The sequence below is a fragment of the Atheta coriaria genome, unplaced genomic scaffold (genome assembly GCF_025399875.1).
Source record: "Atheta coriaria isolate IRGN ID8LTWV9N9 unplaced genomic scaffold, Caltech_Dcor_3.1 hic_scaffold_3_pilon, whole genome shotgun sequence".
In the NCBI taxonomy this organism is placed as follows: domain Eukaryota; kingdom Metazoa; phylum Arthropoda; class Insecta; order Coleoptera; family Staphylinidae; genus Dalotia; species Dalotia coriaria.
Genome location: NW_027045445.1, coordinates 8,740,108 through 8,765,206, shown reverse-complemented (window position 1 = coordinate 8,765,206; position 25,099 = coordinate 8,740,108). Strand labels below are relative to the sequence as shown.

Below are 25,099 nucleotides of genomic sequence, written 5' to 3'. Positions count from 1 at the left end.
CATGTACCTAATAGTCACGCCTACTGTGAGGTCTCTGCTCACAGAACAGAACAGTAGTAACAAATAGGGAGAGAAAGAGAGAAACTGTTTTGTTTCACCAATCAATCACTGACTAAGCACTGTGGTGCTTGTTGGCTGCTATTTACAACCCGCAAAATGTGGGGGGGGCAAATCAAATGTGTTTGTTTGTTCATGTGACACGCATACATAGAAAAACCATGGACCTCGTGTTGTTAAATTTTGATACAGATTTGGTCGCAAAATTATACCTTGAAGAGTAGGTATATGTAGTAAGGGATGACACTTGGTACGAATATTCAATCCTGGTTATAGTTATATATTTATTATTATTGCCCTATAAATAATGCATTATTGCGTCCTCTTGTAATTTGCAGTTATAGATACATGAGATATCTAGATAATTACAAAACAGGTATAGTAATATCTGTAGGTGGCATATTAATAGTCGCAGCAATAATAGGCGCAATTTGATCCTTACGGACACAAAATACTTTGACATGCTGTAAACTTTGACCGTCCTTCTCCAATTGCACATTCGTATTATCATTGGCGTCCATTTCAGGTTGCAATTCTTCCACTTTTGTTTCCACTCGAAATGTTAATCCAGGAGGAATTAATGGCAACTATAAATTATATAATTAATATCCAATAAAATAATATTAATTAAATTGAAAAATGATATCATAGACTTACTGGAATCAAATAATCCGACAATTTATATAAATCAGGCCTGACATGAAACACAATCGATAAATCCAGCAGAGGTTTATTAGAGTTCATATTCTCCAAGTTCAAAACCAGCGTAAAATTTGGTCCGAGACCTAAAACCTGCGCTGAAACCTTGACCATTTCTTTCTCATTACCCATTCCTGTAGAATCCGAGAGGGAATGGGCCATTGCCCTCGCAGCATTCAATCTCAGACGAATTAAATCTTGCTGGAAATTGCGATGCATTTCTAAACAATAAAATTTATATTAATATTTTAACAATCCAAAAATGGATTATAAAAATTAATTATTTACCAACTGCATTTTGTCTTTCCCTAGCACTCTGTTCCAAAAACAATTTAGATCTTTTGGGTAACGGCAGTGGTTTATTCTGCATCAATGGCAAACTAGCATCTTGTTTGTTCAGGTTAAAATCTGCCGTGCGTTTGAGAATTTTCAAATTCAATATTCCACCTAAACAAAACTCATAATCAATAATAAATATTAATTTACCAATGTTGTTATAAATTACTGATTGTTATAATGACTAAAACATGTTCCTCTTGCCCCATACGCCCAAAAATAATCACAGATGGCGTGTCAGCCGCACTGAAGTGATCAACCAAATGGCGTCCTTTGTATATTTGCACAGCGCCATCTTTCATACCCACTGCCACCAACGAAGTGCTTAGATGTTTCAACGGAATTAAACACAAACAAGTTATTGGTTTCTTCATCTCCAAAGACCACAATTTATTACCCTACAAATGAAATAATTAATAATATTAATAATCAACAAATAGATTATAAAATATTAAATAATTATGTTACCCGTTTAGTGTAGCACGTCAAAACTTGATCAGAAGTAGCAAGTAGAATAAAATTATCCCCTGGGACAATCTGCATATCAATAATATCTTTGACTGTATGCATCAGGACCTTCCCCTCTAAATATCCCCGTCTTAACAGAGTCACGTGACCTTCCCTAGTTGCAATAATCAAACGAAATTCCACGTCAAAAAAACCAACTGTACGCATTATACATGGAGATGCTTTTGTACTACAAACACTCGCCTAAAACATCAAATTAAACAATTTAACCTCAAAATTATAAAAAAATCAAAATTTTAAGGTCATACCAACATTTTAACCTCAAAAACATAAATAAATGATAAGAAACATCATTTTAAGGATATATCTACATTTTATCCTCAAAATACTTATATTTACCTGATGTAAAATTTGAAAATTTACAGGATCCAAAAAATAAACATGTCCTGCTTCAGTAGCAACAATCGGACACCCAGGCGTAGTTAATTCATGACTAGACCGTTGTAAAACAGCGACACAAGTAATAGGCGACTGTCTCTTCAATGGCAAATTCTTAAAATTCTGTATAAACTCCGGATATTGTTCCGGAGGTAAATTCACCAATAACTGTGACCTTGGCGTTAGTGTATTATAAGGCACAGCTTTCAAGTTGTCTACTAATTTACCAACAGTCTGGTTGACATGATCAGGTAGTTTTGACCAAATGTCTACCTCCAATGGCGAAATCGGTAAACTTGGCACCACAAACTTGAAAAACGGTTTGTTGTTTTTGTAGATTAACAAATCCAAACCACAAGCAATACCCACAGCTAAAAATAAATTTTTATTAAAAAAAAATTAAAAACAAAAAAAATTAATACCTGGATATTTATTATCACTAGGATCTGTATAGAAACTGATGATTCCACTGGGTACATCCGGTAGAGTTTGGTCCGCTGTCAAAAGAGTACCTTTATAAACCTTCAAACGTGACCTTGAATCTTTCCCCAGTTTAATATCGAGTAATGCAAGGCGATGTTCACCATCACCAGCGATATCAGCCAGGATTGCGCCTTGTGGAAGAGTTGCAAGTCCTGCAGAGTGATCGGAATGAGCATCCAGCCATCTTGCAACACTTAATTCACTAAAAAACATCAAAATAATTAAATTAAAAGGTTTATTAAGTTTTGGTTAAAATAAAATTACCTTCTACTCATTTTCAGCGCTGAAAATGAACTAAAATGTGTTTGTTTGTGTTTTGTTTTCAATGGTTGTCATGGTGATGTAATATAATGCCAGTATTGATTTTGTGTTTTTTATTGCGCATGCGTACAAATACAACCTGTTGAGATTTAAATTCTTGCACACTGGCCGCAAAGCGATCTAACTGACTTCAGCCGCATTCTCATGCGTGTTACCACTCGGCTCGCGTCAGCAAACCGCGCGCCTCGCGCTCAGTCGTGTTCGGTCGGCCGAAGGCAGCGCGTTATCGCCGCTGTTCGCTTGACTCAACTCAAAACTTAAGCGCTTTACTTTGCGCAAAAATCGACAAAACCGCTGAATACAATACAAGGTCACAATTTATAAGACGTTAAATCAAGCGTGTAACTAACGTGACTTAAGTACCATTCGAATTAATGCTTGGCATTCCCCTATTCATTGTTTCTGTGGTTATCATCGCGAATCTGCGCGCCCGGTGTGATTGCAGTGTTTAATCAAGTGGTGTGTTGTTGGCGTAGTACGATGATTGTGATGTTGTGATGAACGCGTTGCATTCGATTGGCGCACGTCGTTGTTGGTTGTGCGGTGAATATTCGTCGATGATGTTTCGTCACGATCGGCGTCCTACTTGCTGCCATCGCGAGCCATCGATGTTGTTACGTCGGCGACGGCGACACTGCCAACCTCGCGTGGTATTTGTTTAAACATTCACGTATGGTTTTTCGGTGGTCACATGGTCAAACAAATGTTTATTGACATTTGATAAGCAAAAATCAAGATTTTTAGACTTGACTTAAGTGAATTCAGTGCAGATTTAAGTAAATTTAGTGTAATTGTTGTTGAACAAACATTGTTATTGGATTATTGGAGATATTATTACATTTGGTAAGTGAAAATTTATTTTTTTGATTGTTTATGTTAATTTAATAATAAATAATTTTGTTTTCTGCTTAAAATGAAATGTCAAGTAAATAATTAATGAAATTATCGTAATTAATGCAAAATGTTAAACTAATCTTCCATTTGCATTCATTTCTATCGAGGATCAAGGAAGTATGTATTGAACTTCCTGTTTGTTAATAATTTAACAAGTCGTTTAAATTGGCATTAAATAACTCGGAATGTTCAACATCATAAAATGTAAGATGAAATAATCTTGGATGTTTTAGTTGTTGCATCACAAAATGCGTAAACAAGCAGAAATTTACAAAATTAACTCGATGTTGATCGTACTTAAGTCACTGGTAAATTTTGTATTAATGTGTAAATATTTAAACACTTTCTAATGTTGGATTTTACGACTTTGGAGTATATTTAACTAAATTTGTCGAATATTTAGCATAAATTAAAAATTACATGCGTTAAGTCACTTTGAGTTTTAATTTATTTTAGTTGAGAGTTGAATACTACGTTTTATTCACGTTTTTATAAATTTTTCGGTTTTATAATATAGGCAACACATCATACGACGTGAATTTAAATTAGTAAATGAGTTGCCTGCGTACTTTTTCATATATTTCACGGAAATAATTAGAAATTCGAACGTAAAATAGTTAAATGTTGTTTTTATTAACGCATTGGTTTGTTTTTGATTTTTGGCTATTGTTCTCGTATTGTTTGAAAGTTCATAACAAACCCGAAGTTTTTGTTCTTGCTTGAGTGGATTGTTGGCTGTGTGAGTAATTTAATCAACAATTGCTCAATGAAACATGCATGCGCGCTACGCAAATCGACCAAACGCACATTGTGTTCGCGCATTATCGAATTGTTATCGCGTGTGCGCGGTCACCGTTTATCATTTGAATTGAAATGCTTTTTTCAAACACGCATGCAATGGATTCAATGGTCAAATGCGCATTCGATTTGAATGAAAACAAAAAATTGCCAAATGTTCTTCCAGTTTTCATTGTGGTTATATTTTTATGTTCCTGGTTTAATTTATTTAATAGAATATGGAATAATTGAATTTAGCGCCATATCGCTTTGAATTATGCAACTTGGATCTTCATGCCAACATTATTCCTTCATTTTACGTCATTTTGATTATTTTTTTGCGACAAAAACTAGTCTATGTTATTTTCCTTAATCATAAATATCTCTATACTAAATTTTATCAAAATTGGTTCAGTGGTTTTTGCTCCAAAGCGTCACAAACATACAAAACCCTCCAATTTGCATTTGTAGCATTAGTTTCGATTTTTTCTGAGTGATGACTTCACTATTTATTATGCTTTAGACAGACGAACGAAAAAGTTCCGTGTTAAGTTTTTTTTGTTGATCTAGTGGTAAAAGTGAGTGTAAAGTGATAATTGTAGTTGACGTCAACAATTTCTTTCACATATCAATACTAATTTTTTGTTACTTGCTATTTTTCGCGCAAACCTGACCTAAATATTTGATATGAAACCAACCGCATAAGAATGTCCGGTGTGTGCTTAAATTGTTACATATTTTTAACATAGAATTTGTTTGGTTATGCAAAAAAGTGAAAAAAGGAAGTTAAAAATACAAATAAGCAACTAATTCTTGCTTAGACATCAAAAATTACAAATAGTCATTCGAAAATGTGAAAATTCCTGTTATTTCTTGATTATTAATCTTGTTTTTCTAGTGTCTATTCTATTATCTTTAATTTCATGCTAAAATTAAATTTATTACCTACTTTTTTTCTAGAGTTATCAGGGTTCCCGATACAAAAACTGTAATTTTAACGTTTTTAGGATGTAAATATTTTATTTAATGCGTAAATATGTACGAGTACTGTAAATTGAAAAGTTCTGGGTACTTTGACAACGAAAAATTCGAACGCTGTAAAGTTGATTCTACCGTTAAGACAACAGCGTAATTTGCGGTCAACTGTTAATATTACCAGCTAACTAACAAGATACGAGTATATACAAGCTGATATTTTGGAGACAATAGATATTATCGACGCCAACGTGAAAATCTCTTCAATTATATGGTTCAAACAAAGATGATTCATTGATTTTTGTAAAGATATTTCAAAATCTTATGAAATAATAGCAATCTGGGTAGATATACGTCAAGTTTGAGGTTATATTTTACTTTTACTCACTAGTGCGTAAAAATATAGCAACGTTCGCATTTTGTGAACTTACTGGTCTTTGGCCTTGACTCGTCCTCGTTGTTTTTCATAAAAATTCGTTAAGATTCGTAGAAATTTAGTAAAGATTCAAAATTTAATTCTAAAAAAATGAGAAACGCTAATAATACCCTTCAGCGCCATCTTGGATTCTATTATTTAACTATAACTATGATTGAATCTCTATACTAATTTTCATCCCTTATTTAACACCCTTTAAGTTACAATTTTTGATTTTTCAATAGTTATTCTTCTATTCGAGGCCAAGACGAATCTAACAAGTCATAAATCATTACAATCTGTCCAGTCGTTCTTGAGTTATAAAAGCTGTAACTAATATCCCTTTGGTTTATACATACAGGTATATTAAAAAATCACAATGCACTGTTTTAAACCCTAGTAAACTGAAAAAATTACTTTTTTACACATTCAATAATTAATTTATCATTTTCTCTATCAAATTACCTCGTCTTTTCTTTCATATACGTTTTCATAATGTGTGTTTGATAATTTTCCGTTTTGATGATTTAATGAGCAATAATAGAAGGAACAATTAGCTCACCGAACGATTACCGATGTTTGTGGTTTACCTTGAAGTAAAAGTATGGAGCAATCTCCTCGTTGCTCGTAACTACTAATAACTGGCAAGGTAGCGAGCAATTTCGCAATTGGAAAATTTAATTTCATTCGCATTCAAATGATGGCAATTAATTGCCTCGTAATTGCCAATGCATCTTCGACTCAGGTGTTCATTAGCTCACACACTGCTTACTGTATCTCATCAAACAACTCGTCAAGCATCAAATTGTTATTATTTTTGCAAGTTGGTTTATTTTTTTCAATTATTTTCATCAGTATACTTATACTCGATATAATTATAGAAATTTCACTTTTCTTGTTAAGTAATTTCATTATTCAGTTTTCCACTGGAAATTGTTTTAATTCGCAAGCTAAAAGATAAAAAGATTAAATTTTTGTTTCAAGAATTCCTTTTTTAGATGTATTTGATATATTTTTCAAAATTATTTGAAGAATATATAGATTCTTATACATATAATAAAAATACGTTAGTTACATCTTTTATAACTCAAGAACGGTTGGACAGATTTTGATGATCTATGATTTGTTGGATTTGTCTTCATCTCAAATAGAAGAATAACTATTAAAATATCATAAATTATAATTTACAGGGTGTTAAATAAGAAACGAAAATTAATATAGACATTCAATCATACTTATAGATAAATAATTGAAGCTGAGATGGTGCTAAAGTGTATTATAAGCAATCATAATTTTTTCCTGATGATCTCTGTACAAATAAAAATAATTATCCTTTGTTGTTATGTAAATATTGACAAATTTGACTTTCTTATTGTGATTTCACTTGTAGGTACTCCTATATATTTAAAATTTAAATATCTGACCTTCAGTTAAATGTTAGATCTATACTCGAACACAAAGTGCACTTGTCACCGTTTAAAATTAATTTGCATTTTCAAGCGTAATTAGTTTTTGTTTAGTCTTGTTTCGCAACGTGCCCAATCCGCAAATCACTCAAAACACCAACCCAACTACAACATCTCTTCAAACAACTTCGGTCAGTGTTTTTACTAATCACATTTGTGTTACTCGTACTCGTATATGCAAAAACAAGTATGTGCAAAACAGTTAGTAAACGATATGACCATGTGCGTCGTGTTTGCACTGCGTTGCAGTTTATTTTGCATAAATTCAAACACTGCAACTGCACTCGCATGTTAAATTGTGAGTTAATGTTATGGAAATGTAAACGTAACTGCGTTGGCAAAGACATGGTGGAGTGCAGACGGTTGTTTAATGCTTGAAAATCGCGATTACAGCAAAACCAATGCAAATAATCATTATTTATCGACAAAACATGTTTGCTACATAAAACGGGCAAATATTCAATTACAGTTTTTTGGGTTCACGACTATTATTGCATAGATGGCGCAAGTTACGTATTTATATTACTTGTTCACAATTTATTTCTACAAAAACGCCCAAAGTTTCTGATCTAGGATCTTATGTGACTTCGCAATAAAGGTAAAGGCTTATCACTTAAATATCGTTAATAATATATTGTACTAGATAAATATTTACCAAGCATTTCACTTGTTATCTGACATGTTAAAGTCAATACCATTTCTAATAACATTCAGTAACTGTTTTATTACTATTTATTTGCCGAGTGCGCATTATATCTGATATCATGACACATCTCATGTTAGGTTATGTTAAGTTTGACTTAGCGTTGGCTTCACTTTCAACATAAAGAAATTTTGAGGTTATTTCAGAATCGCTGAGAGTAATTATTTTAATACTTCTAATTTTCTTATAAATTTATACGTAAAAATTACTAGCAGGAGTCAAATTGCTTTCAACGATATTGTTTTAAGTTAATTAGATTATTCTTCTTAAATTAAATTAAATTTTACTTTGTAGATAAGTTAATTTTGCACTAAACGCACCAAACAAGAGTAAAAGTCCTCAAAATAAAGCAATTATTATTATAATACTCCTGAGAACTTCCCGTCAAATCAACCTCATGTGATCTTGCCATCAAAACAAACAATTAATTTCATTTTTTGCCATAAAAATATTACACGCACTCCACCAACTAACTAAACAAACATGTTTAAAAAGAGAAGTAAATACGCTCATATTCATATTCCTACCCAACCATTATGTGTTGTATGTTGATATTTTATTGTTTATAGACGTTGATGTAAATCCTGAGATTTTTTTACTTGACAATAAGATAATAACGAACTTATCCGCTGCAGCATAATGCACGACTTTTTATTCACACGATTCTGATTCTGCATTAGCATTTACAAGCGTTTGATGTCTGCTGCTGCCTGAAGTCAGCATCAGCACACAAAACACAAAAAAAAGTAAGAACTAGGTGTATAATCATAATGAAATGTGAACCATTTTCGACATCCAGTCATCAAGCCACGCAAAGAATAACCTAAAGGTACATGCGTAGAAAAACGTTCACACAACTCTCGTTTTTCGCTGTGCACTCGTTTTTAATTCTCGTTAGATGTTTCACAACGTTTAATTGCCGTTTGTCGTGCGGTATGATAATGATAATTTCATTTCGTACCAGGTTTTGTCATTATTTTTACGTGGGTTCTAAAATATGTGAGGAAATTTTGAAAAGATTAATTTGTTTGACATAATTTGCAAAAAATTGAATTTTTTCAATTTGGGAAAAACTTTTATGATATTTTAAAGACATGAAAATGCTAATAATGCACTAGCGTCATCTAGATTCGCATTATATCACTAGAATTATGAATTAATGTCAATATTAACTTTAAACCCATATTTAACCCCCTTTAAATCATAATTTTAAATATTTTAATAGTTATTCTTCTATTCTGGACTTAGATGAATCTAAAAAATCATTGATAATCAAAATCTGTCAAACCGTTTTTGAGTTATAAGTGATGTAACTAACTCGAATTTGTTTTAAACATAAAAACTTAATATGAAATTAATTTTAAGCCCTGTTTCTTATTTCTTACACAATATGCTTCTAGCCACAGTATCTCAACACAGGAAACTCGTTGTTTCCTCAAATCTAAATTTATACATTTCCTTTTGTCATCTGACCGACTTTGGATGACAATTAGTTTCAAATAAACCTAACGGTTGCCTACTCCAAACATCAATGTTTATCATTTCCTGCATTATTGTTTATTTACATATTTTCTTCTGCGTCGATTATATGCCGTTTATCCTTGATGAGTTTATCTATCAACTTTTTCCACCTCTGTATTATTATTTTTGCCTGTGGATAATTCTAGGTGACTGCAATTTGTCCGCGCGGCATTCTTAATAAATTTCTTGCACTTTTATGTAGGAGTAATTATCCCAGTACGTCTGCGAGTACAAATTGGTGCCTGATGCGTTTTATTGTCTTCATTCAGTTGTCAGACATTTGATATCTCTTCGCACGTACACGCAGTTAGCTGCATTCCCATCTCATCTGTGTTCGCGCAGAAAAAAGCCGGCAACAAATAGAAATGGTTACGTGGAATCGTCGCCGTCGTCATCATCAACTGTCATTGATGTTGTAGTCCTAGTTGTGCCTGATGCGATTATGGTGCTTCGCTGCATTTGTTGATATTTGTTGTTCAGCGCATTTTAAATGCTTGGCTAAAGTAAACGTTGCAGTCGACGGCGTCGGCAGTCACCTACTTTTTCGTTTCACACGTCGTGCTCGAATTCATTGGAATTTTTATGGCATTTGTTGTTATTCCGGGCGTATTTTGTGTTTCTACAACTTAATAACACACATTAATTTTGAAATTTCAACTATACATAGATATCATCACCACCTATCGGCGATTTATTAAACTTACCTAACCTATAATTCTTGTTTGTGTTTTTCATCCGATGGGAAATAAAATGTGAAATATTTATTACTCTGCAATCTGTGCTATGCTGTGCTGCGCCTGATGCGTTTGGTATGTCATTAAACGATTAGTCCATCGAAGAGAAGGCACGCTCGATTAATTGAAGAAATTATCCGCCTGTGGCGAAGCATGCGACACAATATTCAGACCAGTTGCGAAACAGTTAGAAAATCAACTAATACGCGTTACACCCAATCATGCATAACATATGCAACCAAATACACACTTAACCAATACTCATATGAATAATATTACAGTTAAAAATATTTCTCTTGATATTAAATGAATTTCATCGTGATTTTCTTTTTAGTTCAATGTCAAATTACTCTTAAATATTCCAATGCATCTTAATTCGTAATTTGTAACAATTTGTAATGGTCTCAGTCCCGGTTTGACATCGTTACAATTTTCAATAGCATTTCTATGATGCTGAGATTTATGTCGGCACGCAGCTTGTAGACTTCAAGGCGCATTCCACCTGATTCACATTCACGTTCGCGTTGAGAACCAACCTCGCTGCTCACGTAGGCATTCACGCCGTGTTTCTCGGTGACTTCATCCTGCTTACCAACTCACAACCTATTCTTTACTTATTTATGTATTTTCATTCCCTAGTAGCGTGTTTCTTGGCTTACTTATTGGTTTAGATATTTATACTGCGGGTAAAGTTGATATTGCAAGAAGTTTTACTGCGCAAGTCAGGAAATGCATGCTTTTGTCTCGCTGTGCAGATTCTTAACGACTTTAACAACGACCGAGAGTACTTTTTCTCCTAGTAGTGCTTACTGATTGTATAACTACTATAAAGCTATGTAATACTGTACTTCGCATGAAAGATACTCACAGGTGCGTGTTTTAAATGTCTTATAACTGTAAATGCATCTCTTGTGGTGAGTCGGAAATCAGCAGATGAAGGTTTGTTTATTATTATCATCATTTTTGCGTCATCAGAACCGCATTGTAACATTTTTTACATTTTTATGCTGAAAATCGATGTTTTTGTTATAATTTGTATGATTTGCTCCGCCCACTCGTACATAACCTCATTTTTTTGCTGATGACGTGATTGAGTACGGTCCTGGTGGCTGTTGTTGGAATTTTATTCTCACATCTCCCATCGCGCACATGGTGCACGATACCAGGTTGCATTATGATACGATGCATTATCTTCTTTTTTCTTTTGATGCTTTATGCTTTGGTTGTGAACTGAATGATGCTTGATGGACAGTTGTTTGCATAAAAGTAATTTTATTGGATGAAAAGCGAACTGGAAACAAAAGTTATCAGTGAATAAATGTAGCAGGTGGTTGATATTTAAATATTTAACTTTCAAACACTTTACATTCTTTAAATTTGATTACTTATTGTCATTTTTTGCTATTGCGCATGCGTAGAAGTTATAGTTATAACGTCGTGTTGTTTTTGTAGAATGCAGTAACAGTTTCTTTTTTAATATCAATTAACATTTAATATTAAATTAATATTTCATATAAAAACGTATAAAAAATGTTGTTCGATATTCTGAAGGCCAGAAAAAGAATGTCACAATTCCATTTAAGTTTTTCTGTCCAGAACTAAACTTTGTGACATATAGGCAACCAAATGTGCATGATTTTAGTTACAATATAGCCGTTAGAGGTCTAAACCTGTCAAAAACATTAAAAATGTCTTTGTTTATTAATTTGCACGAATTCTTTATGGAAATACAAGCATTACAAATTGATTTCAACCAAATCATACGCATTTACTACTACTTAACCTCAAAACAAACAAAATTGAATAGTTTTTTCAACTTTTCCGTCATTTTTTCACGGTAATTGCTATTTACTGTTTCTTTGTTGAACATAAAATCTTTATAATCTGTTTAAAACATATTTAAGTGTTTATTCAACTCGAAACGTACGAAATGTACAGTTATTGGGTACGGCGCACGGTGCGCGCGCGCGGATTATGTCTGCCGTTCGGTTCAAGTTCAACGTCTGAAGATCACCATGCGCTTTGCCTTGAATTTCGGCGACAATGCGAAAAGCAAACGCGGCGAAATCATGCGCGACGCTTCGCATTCGGTATGCGTCTCAGGTGGGCCGTGCCATCGAGCAAATCACGTGAGTGCGCTCTGCAAACAATCGCTATGAATCGTTGCGCGAATTTGCGAAAGGTGATGTGAGGAGACGTGAAATTCGCGCACCGAAAAAAACGTTCGATGCATAACTAAAACTGGTAAGTATTTGAGGTATTAAAATGGCGTATATGGTGAACAATGGAACGGACAGAATAAATACCTGTAAATGCACCCACATATTATTAAAACTGAGTTGTATGGTATTAATTTTTTACATTTTTAGCAATTCTTCATTAAAATTCTCGATTTCAATGTAATGAAATGAGAAATGCTAATAATGCACTTTTGCGCCATCTGGGTATGAATTATATAACTAAAACTCTGATTATAGCACTATTTAGTCTTTTCTTTGATTTTACGGCCTTAAATGTATATTATTGCAACAAAAAGTAGCCTATTTTATTTTCTATGGTCAAAAATATCTTTATACCACATTTTATCAAAATTGTTTCACTGGGTTTTCCGTGAATCCGTCACAAACATACTAAAAATCTCATAATTGCTTTCTTTATGTTTATTTTACTGTGTGACGCTATCTATTGGAAATTATCACTTTCAGTGACTTTATTTATGGTTAAATTTTATTAAATTAAGATATTGTTAACAGATTTAACGTTAAAAGAGGTATTACTTATTTTTAAATTGATTAATCCTCAAAATTGAAATTTAATTCTTCTGCTTTATAAACTTTCATATTGTTCAATATTCGCCGGCGTTTTGTACACTTTTCACGCGTATTTATCGCGTACATTCTTTCGATTGAATTTAATGCGTATTTAATTTATGCCTCGGTCGAGGTGCGAATGCGTGAAATTTTTACCACAAACAAACCTTCTTTCTTCAATGCACTTTGCTAAATTGAAATTCATACCTACAAAGCGCGCAACGGGAAAGTTTAAAATTCGAAATTTAAGTCCGTAAAATCGATTAAGATTCGTACCATGATTAGAGTATTCGTAGAGTGTCTTCGGAAATACCGATTTTCATTAATATTCAGTCCGAGCTTGGTTTGCATAAAATTTATGTCGAATTTATGCGTTTGGAAACGTTTGGAAATTTGAAGAAAAATTTATCACCTAGACTTTCATATGTGTATATGTAGGTAAATAAGTTTTCAAAAAGTGAAAATTGATTCAAAATTATAAATTGAAAGTTATTTGTGCATTGTAATTTATTTTCAAGTTTTCAAGTTCACATAAAACATAAAGATCTTTGTTTATATCCGCCAATGATACGGGTTCTCATCAACCTTCCATTGTTTAACTAATTTTTAATAATAATATATTTAGAATGTTGATGTAGGCAAGTATGTATGTTTAATTAATGTGAGTTTGTCATTCTCTTATCATCCTTGCAAATTCCTCTATGAAGAGCAAAACAAGAGAGCAGATAATTATTAATTTATTAATTTATCAGTATTAATATTAATCAATGTAAACGTTTTAGTCAAACTTTAACTTAAACTTGTAGTTGAATATAGTTAAATATTATTATTAATAATAATATTGTTTTGTTTAAAGTTGATTAGCACAGAATGCGAAGGAAAAACAACAACAATGTTACAACAAAACAAAACACTTGCACTTGAACTTTAGCATATTTTTAAAATGAAATATTAACAATAGAAATAAATAAATTAAATGTACATAATTTTATAGTCATGACATTGCACCATGCGAGTATTGGTATTCACAGTTATAATTATTAATTAATTAGCAAAAAACTATTTATGTTGAATTATGATATTTAAACACGTGGAGGTCCAAATAAATTAGTGATTTATCTTTGTATTTAATGATAATAATTGACTTTTAGTGCCATTTTGGTTGGCATCATAAAGGTAACGGTAATTATGTAATATTTATCATTTATTAGCTTTTGCCCGCGACTTTTTCCACATAGTTTTTAGTAAAAATTAAATAATTAATAATAAAGAAATGAGAAATGCTAATAATGCACTTTTGCGACATCTAGGATTTAATTATTTAGCTATAACTATGAATGAATCTCTATACTAATTTTCATCTCTTATTTAAGACCCTTTAAGTCATAATTTTTGACATTTTAATAGTTATTCTGCTATTTGAGACAGATACGAATCCAAATAATCATAGATCATCAAAATCTGCCCAGCCGTTCTTGAGTTATAAAAGTTGTAACTAACACGTTACTTACTTCCTTCAAGTTTCATCTTCGATACAAAAGGTAGTATTTTTCTCTATAATTGAGCCATATCTCTCCACTAAAACCTATCATAATTGATTGGATAATTCACGCGTGAAAAGGGTACACACACACTCACACATTTGAATAGTTTCATTGACGCAATGTTTGATTAATAAGTTGATATAGACGCAAATAAATTGGCATTGTGATTGTATACGTGTATGCAAATGGTGACTCACAATTCGCTTAGCCCCTGCATTTTATTATCAGCATGTATATACAGTATTTTGATTCATATCCCACTTCCTGCATATTTTTAGATTTAATTCAGGAAGCAGCTGTCATATTTTTGGAAAAATGATAATCATTATGCTATTTTGTATTAATTAATTGTTGTAATATTATCATTTAACGTGCATTAGGCGAACAAATTGCAAGAACTGCTAATAATATACTTTAGCGCCATCTCTGACTCAATAATTTAACTATAACTATGATAGAATCGCTATACCAACTTTCATCCCTTATTTAATAACCTTTAAGTCATAATTTTTGATATTTTATTAGTTACTTCTATTCTGGACTTAGATCAATCCAACAAAGCATAGATCATCAAAATCTGTCCAGCCGTTCTTGAGTTATAATTGTTCTAACTAACGCCACTTTGATTTATCTCAAAAAATTATATCTATAAAGTATAGTATTTTATTTATGATTTATTCTTTACACAATGCTTAACGCAATCTTTGACAATACCCCATTGTTCCAAGCTGTTTATTTATATATCACACATTTATTATTAAATTTTATTGATTTCATTAAACGCACACAAATTATGAACAATTTTATGATTTTGTTTTTACTTGTTTTCCGTGTTTACACTTACACAAACTGCAACTTCATCACTTTTTACGACCGATTCATATTCACTTGTTCAGTGCACTCGTAATTTCTAAATATAGACTCAGTGTACTCGCACTTACACGTCCGTTCGTCCGTGCATTACTTGTACTTTACATTCATCTGCTCTCTTCAATTACAAGCAATAATTGCAACGTTAATTTTCATTCTTGGTTGCAACCACAAAGGATTATTTTTATGTGTGTGGATGTGTTTTATGTGTGTTGGTGGTTAATTGAAGCAAGTTTAATAAACTTGTTATACTAATTAGCATTCATTGTGTGCGTTGCCAGACTGGGCACGCCGGCAATCATTTGTTGTAATATTGCAAATAAATTATAACAATATGTTGTAGTTATAAGTTAAATTCGCTGATCGCTGCTGATATAATCAGAAATTCTACGCTTGTGAGCACTAATTTTTTAGTTACTTTGAACAAATTTATCATAATCATCGAAAACTTTTTCCTGTTTGTTTTCTCTTAGAAAATTATTAATTACTTTTATTTTCTATCGTAATTAAATGTAATATAAAAGGTAATAAGTAATAAAATTGCAGTTGATTTAAAATTAAAGTGCAAATAATGAATGCTTTTATTTGCAAAAATGAAATTTTATATATTTTGTTAAGGTTTACTATGTTCGAAGCTTATACCGCAACTCAAAGCATAGGGTAAAATAAGAAACATGCAAATAAAATGTTTACTATTAGGTAGATAGACTAAATTTATGAAACTTGAATTTTCTTTGACTTTTTTAGTCAGTTTACTTTCATTTCGTGCTTGATTGTAGACTCTTTCGCTTGCCAGAATGAAAATATTTAAATTATTGACATTTTATGCGTTGTGATGCATTGCGTTGATGAATGATGAAACAACCTTTGGCCATATTGTAAATTATTGACGGACTTTCATCCGAACGCGTTCCGAATGCACTTTTAACGTAATTTTTTATACTTGTTTTCATTCAAGTCAGTCGAGTTAAAAAAAGTTAACTTTCTTTTCCCTTTGAGATGATAATTCCTCGAAGTCGACAGACGGCTGCTGCCTTAGGGCACAAAGGGAAAACTCAACATTAAAATAACTTTCTTACTTAGTTTGAAATTACTATAATTTTTAAGTAATTAAATAGAGAAAAATGTAAAAACAGAAAAATTTGTTAAAAATTTAGAAAATTGACACAAATTGGTCTATATCTTTTGATAGAAAATTGCTACAATAAATTGTTTTACATTTTCTAATAGAGAATTTAATTGTGAATATAACTCTGAAGAATGCATCAAGTAAATAATAAGTAATTAATAAGTAAATTAATTAGTTTACGAATAATTGTTAAAAAACTAAAAATTAAAAAGTAAATATTCAGAAGTTTTGAAAATTGACTCAAATAGGTCTGTATCTTTTGATAGAAATATGATACAATATAATACACTTTCTGATAGAGAATTTACTGCTGGACATATTTCCGAAGAAAACATCGACCTAAGTTGATTAATTTACGAGTAATTAATAAAAAACTAATTCAATGTTACAATGTTACATCAATTTTGAACACGATTTCGTTTTTCCCATCATTATAACATGGTTTTATATGAGTATATTTTGTTTACAAATTGTCATTGTCATCTCGTGTCTCGTGGCTCGTGTCTCATGTTTCCCTTGTCTTGCGTGAATTCAATCAAAATATTCATCATCTCGATGTCTTCACTTTTCTTCAGATTTCTTTACGTTTCGCTGCGCTTCTATTTTCTATTTTTATAATGATTTCATTACAATATTTTTCGTTCTCGTCACCGTTAAAATATCACGTTTTTTTCAACTTCTCATCCTTCATCCTTCCCAGCCTTTCACTCGTGCAATTTACATTTTATTTACACATCGTTTATTCAGCATTTTATGACTTATTTATTTATACATCATTAATTCACCAAAAAATTCCATCAAATCATGATTAACATCATGTGATAACGCATTTATCAAACATTAATCAAACACGAAATATGCTAATTATAATTACTAATCACTATGATAATTATCTATGATATTTTTTAAGATTTAAGAGTTAATCTCACCTTTTAATCTTTAATGTTTAATTTCTTAATCTTTTTATATTCAAACATAATAATTAGGCAAGAAAACTTTTTATTTATAGAATAAATGAAATTTCGTGTTGTATTGCTCAAATCTTAAATAATTAAGTGAAAAAAATAATCGTGTGAAACTAACATTTTTTCCGCTTACACAAAATTTATGTACAAATATTTAATTTACGTTTTCGTTTTTATTTCGCCGGGTTTCGAGACATATTGTTAGTAAAAACGAAAAATTTAATCACACTTGGAATTTATGAGCGAACATAACTTTTATGAACATGTATCATGTATGATCGTAAATAATTACAGCGAGGATCGATTAAAAGTTAAAAATAGAAAACGATTCATAAGTTGCAAGAGAATTAAATTTGTTTGTAAGTGTTGTGTCGTTAGATCGTTTGAAGGTGTAAAGTGGTTGGCCTACATTATTACACATAACCTAAATTGTAAATGACAGCTACAATGACAATTTATCAATAAAAATAAACAATATATCACGTATAAAACATAATATTCTACTTAAATATACTAACAATCTTTATATTATTAAATTTTTTATTTTATTTTTCGAAATTTTTGAAATTTCAATCAGTTTATAATCAATTCACAGTCTCATTTGTTTTCTAAACAAGTTTCCAATTTATTTTCAATTTATAAACGCTCAATTTCATCTTTTTGACAGCTTGAAGATGAGTTGAGAGTTAAGCGCGGTCAATTGCGATTAAATGCTAAGTAAGTTAAGTGTTACCTGATTTAAAAGTATCGTCTTTTCTATATATACGCATTAACGACTTTCAATTCTTGATTTTATTTTTTTGAGCACTTTGATTTTTAATCGTCCGATAATGTCCGGCACGAGGGTGACTCATCGATTGATTGATATCGCTTTGAAAGCGAGTTTTGCGTCAATTGCGTTTCACTGTCGCAATACAAGTCACACAGCAGTTTAGTCATGGGTTTCTTTCACGATTACAACTCGTAGAGTAAGTCAAAAACACATTGCGGTTTTTCTTGAAGATTTCACATTTTTGAGCTAAAATTATCGTTTTTTGGTTAATTTGTCAAACAACGCCATCTATGTCATAAAAATTGATGTGACGTATGTATAGTTAGGTGTATTTTGGGTTGCTAATGAATTTTTAACGTTTTTACGATTTGTTTACTCAAATTATTGCAAGAAATGCAAAATAAACAAACTTTTCGTTTCGTGGGTCGATTGTTATGTCTATTGTAAATATTTAGACATTGAACAGCAGATGAATTTGCAAAATGTAAAAGCAAAAGGTCAAATGCTAAATAATAACAGCTAATAACAGGTTGAAAGCGATGTGAAGATGCGCCGGTTTTTCTCCATCGGCTTCTTGAACCTTTTGGACTTGTTGTTCTTGTTCTTCGTGGCGCGTGTAAGTGCGGACGATTAGAGTAGCAGTGCCCTCTCAGCGACCGGAATATTACAGGGATGAGTCACGAGTAAACGTAAACACGAAGAAGCTACTTTCAAGAAGTTTGCCAAAGAAAAAAACACAATAAAACATGTTTTTTCTACTTTTAAAGCAAAGAAAAATGGGTTGCCTATAATGAATCCGCCAATATTCATTACCAACACAAATAATTCGTGTTTTTGAGGTTTTTTTAGTTGTAAAATGTTACACTTACGTGTGTAGTATTTTCTAGATGCTTATAAACGTGTCTAAACATTTAAAATGTTTAAAACAAACCGTCGTCCTTAATTTTCGACATAATTTCTTGTCGTTAGTCCACTTTTACTACAATGTCGCCGTATTTTACCTAGAAATGTCTCCAAACATTCATAATTTCACCACATTAAACATTTTATGATTAGTTAAATAGTACTGCGACAATTATGAGTTTTAATTTCCGTGGAAAAGTATTTACTGCACACAAAATGAAAAAATGCGTTCGAAAAGTCGAGTAAACTTTATGGTCCATTGAACAATTTCGCTTATTACTCACTGCCGACAGACACACGACTCTCTTTCGATCGTATTCTGTGATTCTCCACCTGATACATTTATTTAAGAAGCGAGAAGTGCTTTCTTCCTGGTCGACTTTTCGAGGCAGCGCCTTTTTCTTTGCCTTATTAGTATAGTCATAGTAACGGAGAGCTAGGAATTCACTGTTCCCAATCTAAGCACTGCAAGACACAAGAATTATATGAGTACATTCACTTTAATTTTATTATATTTCACGTTCATGTTCAATGTCCATGTCCAAGGCGGCCGGCGATAGCGTTTTATACGATGGCAATTACCATTCGGAGTTTATTATATTCCGATTAGAGTCAAAACATTGCACTTGGCGTTGGAATGTCTCTGAAACACTTTTCTTGAAAGTGAACTCAATATGCTAGCATCTGAGGCAGCCGGAGCAAGTGTTTGGCCTAGTTTTTGTATTTTCTTTGGTTAAATAGTGGCATTAGTTTAATTCATGTGAGAAAATAAAAATAAAATGGAATAATTGTACGTTGGGTTGCATATAGACAAAAATTTAACTCTTACATTGCTATTACTCGTTTCACGTTAAAATTCTTCAACTAGATTGTCTGTTTTAAATAAATTTAGTGAAATTTTATTTCAAATCATGATTTTTCAGTGATTTTTAACGTTTTCTTGGCTTAAATAGTGCGATTACTTAAATTTAAGTGTGAAAAGTAATAAAATAAAATAAGTGTTTGTTGGGTTGCATAACACAAACATTTAACACAATATTTAGTTGCATACATAGTGATAAATAAAATTTATGTTTCTGGAATGCGTTTCATGATAAAATTCTTCATTACCGGTTTTAATCCTATATAATTAAATTGTTATCACTGATCACAGATCACATATCTTGATTCTTCAGTGAGGCTAATCAGGCCAATGTCTTGCAGGTGCTTTGTTTTATTATAGCTCAAATCAAATAACCTTAAAACGTCGATTGTTCTCTTTCCAGTTTAATATTCGCTGGCAAATGTGGTACAACTACCATTCGCTGCGATTTTAAATCGATGCAATCAAAAATACGAGCGCGCATAATGAGGAGCTGAATTTGTTTGTGTTAATTTATTTTTTATACTTTTGCGTGTGTATTATTAGGTTAATTGTGACAATTTAAGCATCGAAACGTTTACAAGAGGAAGTAGTGAATGAAGACACTATAATCACAGGCGGTATAATGAAGCAGAAAGAAAGAAATGTATTAATGGCTTGCTGTGACTGTCTTTTGTTTTATGTTGTGAGATTGTGTCTAATCGAGCATAACGTCTGCCATTCACGTGCTAATTATTATATTTATAACAGTGGAAGCTATGAGATATAATTAACGGTTATGGCGTTTAGTGTGGAGTTATATTTTAGTAATAATGTAGAGCATTTCAGTATGCAGATGTTTTGATGTAAATTTGGTTGCATACCAATAAAAATGACACATTTTAGAAGTGTTGTTGGAGCTTGCACGATACTGAGTATATTCGCGCGCCATCTGGGTTGGAATTGTATAACTATCACTATGATTGAATATCTATATCAATTTTCATTCCATATTTAATCTTTTTGAAGTGTTTTACGAGGAAAAACTACAATTTTAAATGAATCTAAATTAATTTAGTTGTGTAGGCATGTAAAACAAGGAGAAAAACATTCTTTAGAATCTTCTATATCTATATACCTATATACATATAGGTATAACATTGTCGTGTTAGTTACAACACTTATAACTCAAGAACTGCCGGACAGATTTTGATAATCTATGACTTATTGGATTCGTCTATGCCCTGAATAAGAGAATAACTATTAAAAGATCAAAAATTATAATTTTAGAAGGTGTTAAAATGGATAATAATTAATATGGAAAATTAATCATAGTTTTTGTTGGATAGTTCAAATATAGATGGCGCTACACTGCACTTGTGATGCACAACTAGTTTATAACATTACTATGAATAGATTATCAATACTTATGAGTCAAAATGATTTGTTCACTAGATGCAATTACAAAATATTTTCTACTCGGATGAGTGTGACTTATCAATATTATTTCGCGATCATGTTGATGACAATACGTAATTTGTTGTGCAGCGTATTGTATTGCAAATGATACCGCCATCCAAAAAGCACCTCATTCTCTGTAAACTTCTTCTATATCTTCATATTTATCGCATGAATTCGACACTATTGTTGTTGTTTTCGCACGTATGCCAGGAAGCGTGATGACTAACAAAAGCACGCATCAATTTGTTTAGCTAAAATACGCCGAACGATGATTGATAGGCCGGTGTTGACGCTATTCGCTAATGTTTGAATATTGTTGCAGTGATGGCGACAGCGACCCAGACCCAAAGTCAACCGAATTGGCAATTTCCTGCCACAACCAACAACATTCAGTCGGCGCCGAGCGTTCGTTCTGGACAATCACCTGCAATCACTCAGAAGCCGATAACACCAATCAAATCGCCCACGCCGACGAATAAGTTCAATCTGGAGCATTCAACGTTCTCACAAGTGCGTAAAAAGTTGGAGGAATCACGGAAATTATTCCTACGCCAACAAAACACAGGTGGAGATGAAGAAGAAGATAGGTTATGTGAGGAAAAGTCAATAATTGAGGTTAAACCAACCAAAAATGACGTTCAGAGTAAAAAAGAAGTATTGACAAGATTAAGCTCCGCCTCGTCCAATCAAAACACCGATGATGTTAACCCTCGACGCCCCACGAAGAAAATTAGTTTCAAAATACGAAAAAACGCTTCGATTTATCGCCGAAAAGCACCCGAACCAAAACTGAATTTAGTCCAAGAATTGACAAAGAAATACAATGAGCTTGACGAACAACGCGGCACGACTACAACCGAAAAAGCCCGAGTGATCAAACGTAATAGTCAGAACCTAAAACGCAGGCCCAGTGCCAAAGAAACACAAAAGAAAATTGATACAAAAGCTAAAGAAAGCAATAACAGTGTCAAAGCAGCCATCGCCATCTTCGAACAGAAATGCACACTAAAATCCCCTAAAAGTGAATCAACACCATCTGGTGGCGTTAGTGATGGGGTAAAACCCCAGGTGGCAGCAAAGACGTTCGACGCCAAGGCGATCGCGATGCGCAATCAGGAGAAACGCATGCGCTTGCAAAAGAAATTGAACAATGGCGGTAATACTTGCGGCACAATTGACGGCGATCGCATCGTGGAGATGCCACGATGTAACAGCGCCATTGTTACGGATTTACGTAACGATAATAATAATCGGCGTGGTAACGTCGACGACGCGTCGCCGAGCGTCGTCAGTTCAATCGCGAGCGGTAATCGAGACACATCGGCGCCGACCGACGACCACAAGATGGACGCGTGCGACGTCACCGATGAACTACAAGTGGTGAGTTTGCCAATGGCAACACTTAAACGCTGTGAGAGTAACTACGAGTGTCAGAAATTCGCGCGTTATCAACAAACACGTTTATCATCGAGTAAATTAAGTGAATTAATTGATACAACCGTGAATAAAGTTGATTATGAATGTAAAACCACAGATGGCGTTAGTATTTATACACTAGATGTCAAAAAGGTTGAAAATGACACTTTGGACGATGATTATGAGTTTGTAGTGCCTCCTGAGGATGATTCCAATAACATAACCTTGAATAATGATGATAAAAAGGTGGAAAGTGAAGAAGTGCCGCCATTACCGCCGCGTACGAATAAAATATCACAGATTTATACTACTTTGGCGACGCCAACGCCACCTGTCGATCAAATCATCAATAATACCACTGATGATGATTATGAAATACCGGAAGTGCCTCCGGAAACACCCCAGGAGGATTCCCACGAAGAAAATATTTATGAATCTTTATCAAGATGTTCACGTCAATCTTCTGACCGGTTTCGATCAAGAAAAAGCTCTGCTGGTTTATCTAGGAATCAACATGAGCCATTACCACCTCGTCCGCCATCTTCTGCATCATCAACGCCATCTATCGAGTATGAAAACGACGAATCTAATTATTACGAGAGTATTTATAGTAAACGTGATGATAATTACGAAAGTATCTACGGTGGAAGTCGGCTGGAATGCGACAAGAAACGAAATTCCATTTCTGTGCACTCTGTGCAATCCGATCAACAAAGTAATAGTATTTATGGTCGATCTATTACTAGTTGGGCAGAAGAAGTACTGGATACTTATATTGGCGGTGGTAGTTGCGCTAGTTTCAGCGGAAGTAGTCAAAATGGTGGTAGTGTTAAAGCTGTCAGTGAGTTGAGTGGCTGTAGCGATGATTGGGTGGATATTTCCGATCATGAGTGTGACGATGATGCACGAAAGAATAAATTCGTCATGTAAGTACGACTTCATAATCTGAAATTGTTTGTAAAACATTAATTCACTGCAATCACAACAATCCACACACGGTTATGTCACGGTTATTGTATGGAATGTTGTAATTACAGGTTTACATACGCTCACCTATGCTTTGATTGCCCGTTATTAACTCTTTATTTCACTATTATTCCTCGGTTTCGTATTGTTTTACTTTGAGAAATTCGAACTGTTAGAAACTGTTACAGGTGACTGTATGCAACCGACATTACTTGTTTGTTTTGTTGAGTATTGCAGGTTTGTTAGGTGTATGCTTGGTTGCCTATGTTAAATGTCTAATATCTTTGACTTGAAGTTGTGTTTCTGTTTTTTGTTTTAATTTCAAGTTAATTGTTTATTGCATTAACTTTTTCTTTGTGGTAGGTATTAATAACACTTTCACATTTTTCTCTCGAATGCACTTTTCTCATAAAATGTGATTGTGATCCAATCCTAATCATAGTTTGATTTGTTTTTTTTCTTTGCGTTGGCATTGCGTTGATCATATTGCGAGTGTGATCATTTTTCTTCATTTCTCATTATGATGATATCACGTTCATTTTCTCTTTGTTTTTATGCGTGCAGTTTGATAAATGTTTTGCATGCCATACCTGCATTTCATTTCAATAATTTCTTCTTTGCGCCAATTAGCGGTTAATTGCTGCACGGGTTTGAGTGCATTCAGTCTAACTTTTGCTCTCGTTCATAACGCATCCAATCAAATATTAAACAATTTTTAATATAATAATTATCTTTAGATTGTTAAATTTTTATTTTTTTGTAAATTCGCAGAGTGCGTGAAGCAAGACACCAAAAAGTCACGAAGAAAAACTCTGGATGGTCGCAGAGAATCCGCGGGCAGTGGAATAAAGTGCCAAAGAAGATGAATCACGGTGAGTAATGAAATTAATTACTTAATTAAACGGGAATATAATACACGACTATCAAAAGAAGTTTTGTTGTTGAGATCCGCGTGAATTGCTATTATAAATTAACGGATATTAATAAATTTAGTAACAGAATATAATTAATTAGTTAAATTATCATTTTATTATATTTATACAATACATTTTTATCTTAATGAACTTTTTGTTGATCGTTTTTGTTTACCTAATTGACTGATTCATTTTTAAACAATAATTGAATTGTTTTGGTA

The 25,099-nt window shown here is 32.7% G+C and overlaps 2 protein-coding genes across 3 annotated transcripts in view; one reads left to right on the top strand and one right to left on the bottom strand.

Moving 5' to 3' along the window:
- Positions 1-327: 327 nt before the first annotated feature.
- BBS1 (Bardet-Biedl syndrome 1) lies at positions 328-2,961 on the bottom strand. Of its 2 annotated transcripts, XM_065299620.1 has the most exons (8): positions 2,746-2,961; positions 2,421-2,683; positions 1,960-2,369; positions 1,561-1,803; positions 1,262-1,490; positions 1,045-1,203; positions 715-977; positions 328-644 (listed from the first exon to the last, which is right to left on the bottom strand). In XM_065299620.1, exons 1-8 carry the CDS (start codon positions 2,754-2,756, stop codon positions 423-425), a joined length of 1,800 nt encoding a protein of 599 aa, XP_065155692.1. In that variant the 5' UTR covers positions 2,757-2,961; the 3' UTR covers positions 328-422. The 2 variants fall into 2 exon arrangements, with proteins under 2 accessions (XP_065155692.1, XP_065155693.1); XM_065299621.1 differs by lacking the exon at positions 2,746-2,961 and having other exon boundaries at positions 2,421-2,694.
- A 59-nt stretch (positions 2,962-3,020) lies between these two features.
- Positions 3,021-25,099, top strand: part of Exn (Ephexin) — a 31,513-nt gene continuing 9,434 nt past the window's right edge. Inside the window, exons 1-3 of the mRNA XM_065299615.1 lie at positions 3,021-3,645; positions 21,905-23,924; positions 24,736-24,836. Coding sequence (XP_065155687.1) covers positions 21,907-23,924; positions 24,736-24,836 — 2,119 coding nt within the window. The 5' untranslated portion in view covers positions 3,021-3,645; positions 21,905-21,906. The remainder of the gene's footprint in view (positions 3,646-21,904; positions 23,925-24,735; positions 24,837-25,099) is intronic.

Bases quoted from the DNA above. Each gene is read 5' to 3' on its own strand.
- BBS1 (XM_065299620.1), bottom strand. The intron at 1,204-1,261 runs GTAATTTATAAC...AGTTTTGTTTAG, and splicing joins TTTAGTCATTATAACAATCA to GTGGAATATTGAATTTGAAA. The intron at 978-1,044 runs GTAAATAATTAA...TTTATTGTTTAG, and splicing joins GGAAAGACAAAATGCAGTTG to AAATGCATCGCAATTTCCAG.